Source organism: Laccaria bicolor, genomic scaffold (assembly GCF_000143565.1).
Source record: "Laccaria bicolor S238N-H82 LACBIscaffold_10 genomic scaffold, whole genome shotgun sequence".
Lineage (NCBI taxonomy): Eukaryota > Fungi > Basidiomycota > Agaricomycetes > Agaricales > Hydnangiaceae > Laccaria > Laccaria bicolor.
In genome coordinates, this window is record NW_001889881.1 from 1,036,778 (window position 1) to 1,046,394 (window position 9,617).

A 9,617-nucleotide genomic window follows, 5' to 3' on the forward strand; every position below is an offset into this window, starting at 1 on the left:
AAATCTTTTTTAATGAAAAAGCAGACACTACAAACTCTTCTAATAAAAAAGCACACACTACAAACTTTTGTAGTCTCAAAAAGCGGACACTACAAACTTTTCCAATGAAAAAGCGCAACACTACAACTTTTGTAGTCTCAAAAAGCGGACACTACAAACTTTGTAGTCAAGATAACCTTTTGACTCTAACCCTAACTATGTAGTCTAAGTCCACGCTTTTGTAGTCTAAGTTCGACTTTTGTAGTGTATTAGTAAACTTTGTAGTCTAATTTCGACTTTTGTAGTCTTTTATAGTGCATCAGTAAACTTGGTAGTCTATATCTGATTCTTATAAGTAGTACGGGATGCACCTTCCTTTTTTGGTCATTTTTCCCACGATACAATAATTGTAGCCCTTTGTTTTAGCTTTCTGAATATACTGAAATCACGTTATTTGGTTTTGTTTTCATAGAGAAAAACACCAAAAAAAAAAAAGCAACACTTTTGAAATTCCTTTACCTCATATCTCCACAACGGGAGCACTTCAGAACATAATTCAAACAGATTCGGGAAGCTACAGTGTAGGGCTACAACTTTCGTTTTTGACCATTTTTGGTAATTGGTCATGTGACCACCCTCCAGGGAAGCCCATTGCATGGACCCTGACATGTGGGATACATTTGAAAAATCACAATGAAATGCCCGGGGCTACATTTGAAAAATCACAATGAAATGCCCAGGGCTCCATTTGAAAAATCACAATGAAATGCCCAGGGCTACATTTGAAATTTTGCAATGAAATACCCAGGGATACATTTGAAAAATCACAATGAAATGCCAAGAGTATCTATTGAAAAATTGCAATGAAATACCCAGGAATACATTTGAAAAATTGCAATGAAATACCAAGGGATACATTTGAAAAATTGCAATGAAATGCCCAGGGTATCTATTGAAAAATTGCAATGAAATACCAAGGGATACATCTGAAAAATCGCAATGAAATACCCAGGGTATCTACCAAAAAATCCCAATGAAATGCGCCAGGTATCCATTGAAATTTTGCAATGAAATATCCAAGGATACATTTGAAAAATCGCAATGAAATACCCAGGGATACATTTGAAATTTTGCAATGAAATGCCCAGGGTATTTATTGAAAAATCGCAATGAAATGCACCAGGTATCCATTGAAATTTTGCAATGAAATATCCAGGGATACATTTGAAAAATCACAATGAAATACCCAGGGATACATTTGAAAAATTGCAATGAAATGCCCAGGGCTACATTTGAAATTTTGCAATGAAATACCCAGGGTATCTATTGAAAAATCTCAATGAAATGCCAAGAGTATCTATTGAAAAATCGCAATGAAATACCCAGGAATACATTTGAAAAATCCCCATGAAATACCAAGGGATACATTTGAAAAATTGCAATGAAATGCCCAGGGTATCTATTGAAAAATCGCAATGAAATACCAAGGGATACATTTGAAAAATCGCAATGAAATACCCAGGGTATCTACCGAAAAATCCCAATGAAATGCGCCAGGTATCCATTGAAATTTTGCAATGAAATATCCAGGGATACATTTGAAAAATCGCAATGAAATACCCAGGGATACATTTGAAAAATCACAATGAAATGCACCAGGTATCCATTGAAATTTTGCAATGAAATATCCAGGGATACATTTGAAAAATCACAATGAAATACCCAGGGATACATTTGAAAAATCGCAATGAAATGCACCAGGTATCCATTGAAATTTTGCAATGAAATATCCAGGGATACATTTGAAAAATCACAATGAAATGCCCAGGGTATCTATTGAAAAATCACAATGAAATATCCAGGGCTGCATTTGAAATTTTGCAGAAAATGCGCTGGGTATCTATGGAAAATTCACTATGAAATACCCAGGCCTACATTTGAAATGCCTTTCAAAAAATCCTAAGCATTATAGATATGGCCTCTAGGCTTAAGTCTAAGTTATAGAAATGACTCTCTAGGCTTAAGTCTAGGTTATAGATAAAAGTGGTAGCCACCAGTCCGAGATCCTTCAAGATTACGGTTGCGGCGAGGAGTATAGGAAGGCTAATGCGACAGCCAACGAGTACCAGAACCTTTTAACCCTTTTGGAGGATGTTCACGCATCTGCCGTAGTCCACACTGCTTCGCAATTTGAAGATGGGTATCATACAGGTGTATTTGCCTATCAGCAACGTTAATGTACACCTTTTGACCCACTCCCGAACGCGTGTGTGATTTGCGATGACAGCTGTACAGTTGTAGCCACAACAATAAGGTTTGGCAGGCATGGCACAGAAGCGACGCCCCTCTCTCACTATTCATGTATACCTCGATGCCGAAGGTCTCTCTCAAACGAAAAACCCCTCCTGTTGTTATTGAACACCCAGATTGTTTCCTGACGCTCGGTGAACGCCGCCGGAAAATGGAGACGGAAAGGAAGAGGCTGGTGAGATCTCGGAGATATGTTTCTGCCATGCGCGCTAGACCCTGACCTTGTGATCGGTCCCTAGATTGTCGAGCCAACGCCAAGGGCTCCATCTGCCAGCGACCTCAGGCGTGTCTTAAAAAAAAAACAAGATCGCGTCTTGCGCCTGCTACAGCCCAGCTTTGCCTCTGCCGTAAATGAGGGTCAGGCAGAGGAGTATCTTAAAAAAGCTTACCTCGTCTGGTTTCTTCGCTTTCCTGAGGTAGAGCTGGAGATCCAGGTCGAAGAGTCTTTCAAGGATGACCCTGGTTACGAAGCGCACATCATCAAGGCACGCGAAAAGGTTTGTCTTTCCTGCTGCTAATCATTTCCTATTCTATTGCTAAAATTTGTTCAGTTGATTAGGACAAAGTTGGGATGGTCGACTTTCCTCTTCCCTTCGCGTCCCGCCAAACAGGAATTGGAAGAGGGGGCAACTGTGCAGTGGGAGAAGGACTTAAATGCCGCCATCCAGGAAATTTTGGACGAGCTGCCGACCACTTGGAACCCCGACAAGGATATCACGTTCGTTAAACTGGAGCATGCCGTCGCGTTGTCAAGGGCTCGTGAGGAGGGGAGGTTAGAGGGCAGAAGAGCGGCCATGGACGATGACTATTAGTTGACTAGTATATTAGGGTAATCTATTATCTATTTGTACTTAGTCTTACATACCTATTCACTAAGTCAAGGGCAAAGTGCTCGCCCTTGACTTGTTGGAAAAAAAAAGCAAGGTTATCAAAAGGTTATGGGAATATCTTGCTTATGAAGCGAGCTCGCTTCCATAAGCAGAAATCACCAACCATGCCAAGACGACGCCGAGGTGGAAAGAGTGGTTATGTGGTGCTCCGTGACACAGATCCAGGCGAAGACGACATCGCCATTCCACAAGCACGCACCGTCACTCTTTCAGCAAACCACCACCGTATCCAGCAAACTCCATGCTCACCTCAGAAGTCATGCCGTTTCGCACAGCCAGCTCCCTGTTACCATTGGAACCCAAGTCCTCAGTACGACCTTCAAGAGTTGGACGATAGTTCTCAGCATGCCCACATCTCCGAGTTTACACCAGCACAAGCTTCAGATGTGGCTGCCAAGGTTGCTTCAAAGCGATATCCAACCGCGGTGAGTTATTGTCGTCATCTTTCATGCTATTGTCCTCAATCGTGCAGGATGCACCTCTTCAAGAGTGGTCTGGGAGGACCAAGGAAGATCCAGGCTTCCGGGAGGAGTTTTTATTGGAGATGTTGAGGTCAGAGGGCCATGGTGACTCAAGGGGGGGAACGTGTATGTCGTGCAGAGGCCCGTGTGGCGTGTTCCGATGCGATGATTGCTTGGGGGGTAGACTGGAATGTTCAGGATGTTGCTTAGCAAGGCACAAGGACCTTCTGCTTCACATTATATGGGTATGTCGGCTATCCTTCCATCCTTATAGAGTTGCTTTGACCGATTTAATTCAATAGAAGTGGAACAACGTGTATTTCCAAAAGATTTCGCTGAAAGCTATGGGCTTACGTGTGCAGTTGGGCCACGTCAACTCATCTTGTGTTTTGCCGGTTCCTGCGCATAAAGACTTCATTGTCTTGCACACGAATGGCCTTCATTATGTTGCTGTGGACTTCTGTGGTTGCAATGAGCGAATCCCCCATCGTCAACAGCTCTTGCGGTGCGAATGGTTTCCCGCAACGGTCTACCAGCCCCAAACCTGCGCGACGTTCCAACTTCTAGACCTCTTCCACATCGTTACTTTGACGGGAAAACTTTCCGCGCATGAATTCTACAAGTCGCTCGAACACTTAACAGACAATCTCGATATCAATGTTCCCAAGGTGGGTGTTCCCTCGGACTAACCTCGTGATTTCGAGTCCTGATAGCCTTCATCTAGATGCAGTATAGGGCACTGATGAGGATGATCCGAATGTGGCGTCATCTGAAGCTCATGAAGCGTGCAGGTCGGGGAAACTTCGCTAACGGCCTCATCAACACACAGGACGTCAATATACCTGAGGACTGGAAGGATGCCCCACGGGAATTAAAGTTAGTATCACCATGTCTATTCAAGATGTCTTTCTCAGCGAATATTAGGTTTTTTTACCTCCTGATCGTCGCATTGGACGCCAACTTCCGCCTCAAGAACTTGATGTGATCAAGTGTCGCAAGGGATCCGGGTTTACATACGGGCCTGGCCTACTTCCCTGATGATGAACCGTATCGTAAGCATATTTTGAAATACGCATCACAAAAAGACGTATGTAATTATTCCAATGCTTTCTGATTCCCAGAAGTTCTGATATCCATATTGATGTGCAGATAAGCACATGCAGCGGCTTCAAAACCCTAGCTCATGCGGAAACGAAATTCTCAGGAGAAATGCGCTCGACCGGCGTGGGTATGTGCATTTGTGCTCGACATGAGTTTGTTCGAGCGAATGGGGTCAGGGACCTCCAGAAAGGTGAAAGGTAGATTTTCGGGCTCTGAATGTCGTGCCATGCTACTCTGTTCTTTCAGATATTGCAATATGGACTACATATTGCTGGGTGCGCTCGCACCAATCGCCTTACTCAGCATTTTCATCTCGTACGACATCGCCTGTCAATTCAAGCTCAAGTTTCACGAGCGAATGGCCGAGTTACCGAAGGACGTCCATGTCCCCGACAATGTCTCCGTGGACTGGGGCATCCCGAAGTGCCATTGCCCAATGCATAAAGTCCCTTGTCAGGCACCACATTCCCTGAATTTAAAACCGGGAGTTGGTCGAACAGACAGGGAAGGCATTGAGCGGAGTTGGGCGGAATGAACTTGGTAGCAAATAGTACCAAAGAGATGGGACCCGGTTCGCGACACGACACCCTCGATGACCACTTCGGGCATCACAACTGGCGGAAGAAAGTTCGCTTGGGTACTTTTCCTCACGGTCTCAGTTTGTTGATAGCTTGACGAACTCTCTCATAGGCGTAAGTTTGCACACACGGTTACTGTTGGCGATACCGGAGCAGAGGCAACAACAGAAAATTTTTGAAGATTTCTCTGCGTCGCTGCAAGATCAGGTGTTTGTGCCGAAATGGACGAAAATGGTGGAGGAGTGGGAAAAGGACCCGTCAAAGTCAAATCCTTACATGTCAGTCGTTGCAAGTAAGTTTGTTCTCGCTACCCTTGCGCCAAATGGTTAAACCTTCAGTAGATGCCTCTCAAGACGATGTGAAGCGGCAGTTGCTATTGGAAGAGAAGGAGTCCTTGAAGGCGGGCATCCCACAAATCCATGACACAGGTCCCACATCGTTCATCTCGATGGGCCTTTTAGTCGAAGATGCTCAGTAAGTGGATTTTCCCTATAGCGAAGACCCCGCTAACTTTGTTATTGTGCTTAGACGACGCATCGCCTGGGACGCTTGGGCTGAAGAAGAACTTACATTGAGCCAGAGCAACGACATCCAACGTCGGCGGCTACTCCTGCACCGACAGCTGAAACAATTCCGCAACCTACAGGCGGTCTACATGCCTGCGGCATCATTGATGATGGCCCAGCATGATGAAGCACAGAAAGCTCTGCCAATCGAGGAACGCGCTCAAGACGAGGTCGAATATCATTTACTCTGGCTCCCCTCCGCTCTACCCGACGACCACAGGCTTCACAACTGCCGTGCCAATCTCGTGACCATCGAAACCAAACTACGCCAAGCCCAGTGCTACGATACGCTAGAGAAGATTCGAAGCCTGCAACGCGGCCGCCTCTCCTTCATTGGCTTTCGCAACCGTAATATTCGTGGCCAAAACCCCAACACCCGAGCATCGGAAACCATCGCGCGAGTCGAGATGAAGTGCATGGCCCTCGCCGTCAAGTACCATGAAGCGCGAGCAGCATTATTCAAGCTAATAGGACCGGGGGCATGGGAGAACGAGCTGAGGATGCTGTCGCACAAGGATCTGACAACTCCAGATGGGACTGAGATCAACATTGAGGATCCAAACGACGAAATCGGGCCCGATGGCCGGCACGTAAGCAAGAAGAAAAGATTGATAATTCAGCGACACAACCACGATTGACAAACGGCAGATGCCCCCCAAACAACTTCACGCCAAGAAAGCACGAGCGCCCGCGAGCGAAGATGCCCATGTACACAAACGACCGCCCACATACAAGGACGACCGCCCACCAACGAGCACATATGAAGGAAACGGGCGACGACGAGCCCAGGTGAGTGAGCTCTCCCCCTCTTTCCATCACTCCCCCTCCCTCCATTGCTCCCCCTCCATCACTCCACCCACTCCCTCCTCCCTCCATCACTCCTTCATTGCTCCCCCTTCCATCCTCTCCCCTCTCTCATTCCCCTCCCTCTACCCTCTCTCATTCCCCTCCCTCTCCACACTCCCTCTCCACACTCCCTCTCCACACTCCCTCTCCATACTCCCTCTCCCTCTCCACACTCCCTCTCCACACTCCCTCTCCCTCTCCACACTCCCTCCCCCCTCCATCACTCCCTCCCCTCCCTGTAAAATTAAATTGTAGTAAATAGACTAAATTAATTACATTGAATACATCTTATTTTTCACTGGTCAGATTTACCTATCATAAGGCATTCTTAGCATTAACTTGTGCAAATGACATGTAGTCCTCAGGATTCCTGAGGACTTGACAGAAATTTTCTCCTCCAACTCAAAATCACCAAAATTATAGTGTAGTCCTGTGAGTCCTGCAGGACTCTGTGGGGGACTGATAAGTACTGAAACAAAGGTTGCTGTGTATGCCAGGATTGCCAAAGCTGTCCTCCTGGAACTGTTTTCTCTTAACCCTAACACAGTTCGTGATCGTATCAAGAGCAAGCTTGAAAGGTAAGGACTTCATTTCATGTGTTGGCCTGCTCACACCTCTGGTTTCAGCCTTAAGAACATCTACAAGAAACATGCGAAGCGGCTCTGTCGGACTGGTGAAGGTGCTCAGGAAAATGAGGATGGCTCTAGTGAAGAAACACTGTCCTTCTACATCATGGGTGATGGTCCTTGTGTTGAGACCCCTCCGCATGCTGTAAACATATGGAGTGCATCGCTATCTTCTTGTAATCTGACTGTTCACCTAATTTATTGATTTTCTAGAGGAAATTGAAGCAGATTTCCCCTTCTTTCCCACCCTTCACCGTATCTGGGCCTCCCGTCCAAACGTCACTCCAATTGTCATCACCACAGCTCTTGGTCCACATGGTTCAAAGACGGTCTGGTACCAGCCACCCGACAACAACAACAGTCATGCTGACGATAACAGTAACATTGACCCCCAGTTGCTAAATGACCCTGTCGCTACAGTGGCACCACAGCAAGAGCGGTCATTTGGGAACGATGCGGGAGGTTTGGTGAATGCCAATCAACAACCAAACCCTGCCACTCAACAACCAACACCAGAGACACCAGGGCCTCAGCGTGGCCCAAAGCCATCTTCTGTCTCCTCTGACGCCATCAAAAATGCTTGCAAAGCTGTTTCAAAGCTCCTGCAGAAATGTTCGCTTATGGATACTTTAATGGAAATTCAACGGTATTTTAATTTTGCTTCGTCGTCATCTTTTCTTACCCATTTGTAGTGAGAACCTTGCAGCCAAGAAGGCTCAAAATTGAAGCCGTATCAACCTTGAGCTGCATAAGCAGATTATTGATGAGGTAAAGATGGGCTTGTGAACCATTGAACAAGCTCAGGAGAAGATCGAGGCTATCAAGAATGAAGGTTCCCCTCGCCCTGTGAAACATCAGAAAAAGGTTGTTCAGGAGTTTAGCCCAGACTGGGAGGAAATCTCCTCTGGCTCTGAAGACCAGTGAAACGATGGTCTCTTTTCTCATCTTGAATTTCTATATTACTCGTATTGTGATACCCATAATTCCTCAACTAGCTGCCTACATTTTGCGTTGTTATCATTAATATCTACTCCATCATCCTCTTGTTGAATACCAGTATCTTCCTCCTCCTCATTATAACCATGGAAATTCATAAAATACTCTGCAGATTGGCTTCCCTCAACATCGATAACAAGGTTATGAAGGATAATCGCAACTGAAATCCATTTACAGGCTTTGTAGTGGTTGTTGTTGGAGTTGACATGGACTCAAAGACCATGCAAACACTGAAAGCGACCCTTGAGAGCACCAATGCAATGCTCAGAGCGAACACAAAGACCTGTGACTACCTTCTCAAACAAGGCATTCATTGGTTCGAGAGATGCTGGCTTTTTATGGACTGGGATTGTTCGGGAATTGACTGCATAGGCTGAGTCTGCCCATGCAAATTCTTCTCCCTCGAAGAACCAATCAGGATGCATAGCAGCTGTAGTATGCTCAAAGGCGGTTGCATCATGGGCAGAGCCAGTCATGCCATGGGTAAAATCAATGATTCAAAGGTTTGAGGGTGTATTCCCAATCTAAAAGAAAGGTTATATCAAACCCTACTAGCTAGATGAACACTTACTTGGACATTAAGACCATAGTTTGCTTTCCGTGTGTAGTACACATCCCCATTCTTTCCTGGTTTGCGATAGAGAACCACAATTGTACCATCATACATAACCCAACCATCTCTCCACGATCCTCGGAAACCCAAATAGTTATCCATCCATTCTTTTTCAGCCTCCTTCTCGGCTGGTGTCAGCTTTCAAACAAACTGGCTCTGGAGGGAGAGGATTGCTTCAAAGCAGCGATCTGTGTAGTTTATGACAGAACCTTCAGAACACCCTGCAGCATGAGCAATATCTTTCACACTGGCACCATTTCCATACCTTCCCATTCGGAAAAGGGTAACAGCTAACTGCTGCTCAACAGGTGTTTGCCCAAGGTTTGTGTCATTCTTGAAGATGTCATGATCCTCAATAAGATCAAGAATTGTGAGGAAGACGAGAGGGGTAACACAAAGCATGTTGATGAAGCGGTGATGGTGGGCAGGATCTTGAGAGAATTCCCATGCCAGATCTATGTTACCACATTTTGGGACAGGAGGATGTCCATTAAGATAACGAGTTTCCTCAAGGAGAGCAATGATTTCGAGGTCTTTTTGGAGGTTTAGAGAGTATTCTTCAAGGTTTTCGGGAGGTAAAAAAATGTCTCGAGTTGCCATAGATAGTAAGAAAGAGTCTATGAGGTCTTTCCTCAGTGGTTTCAAAGGCAT

At 45.6% G+C, this 9,617-nt stretch overlaps 2 protein-coding genes across 2 annotated transcripts; one reads left to right on the forward strand and one right to left on the reverse strand.

The window, feature by feature from the left end:
* Positions 1–2,338: 2,338 nt before the first annotated feature.
* LACBIDRAFT_326627 (uncharacterized protein) lies at positions 2,339–8,083 on the forward strand (the record flags this gene model as incomplete). Its single annotated transcript, XM_001880256.1, has 22 exons — positions 2,339–2,464; positions 2,619–2,786; positions 2,841–3,061; positions 3,145–3,604; positions 3,652–3,766; positions 3,851–3,885; positions 3,943–4,308; positions 4,371–4,516; positions 4,631–4,692; positions 4,790–4,868; positions 4,988–5,164; positions 5,293–5,378; positions 5,432–5,433; positions 5,476–5,611; positions 5,661–5,793; positions 5,815–6,475; positions 6,534–6,674; positions 7,155–7,163; positions 7,212–7,309; positions 7,358–7,467; positions 7,571–8,003; positions 8,050–8,083. 22 exons carry the CDS (start codon positions 2,339–2,341, stop codon positions 8,081–8,083), a joined length of 3,798 nt encoding a protein of 1,265 aa, XP_001880291.1.
* Positions 8,084–8,850: 767 nt separating this feature from the next.
* LACBIDRAFT_326628 (uncharacterized protein) lies at positions 8,851–9,617 on the reverse strand (the record flags this gene model as incomplete). The annotated part of the gene is made up of 3 exons (XM_001880491.1): positions 8,851–8,877; positions 8,925–9,094; positions 9,176–9,617. 3 exons carry the CDS (start codon positions 9,615–9,617, stop codon positions 8,851–8,853), a joined length of 639 nt encoding a protein of 212 aa, XP_001880526.1.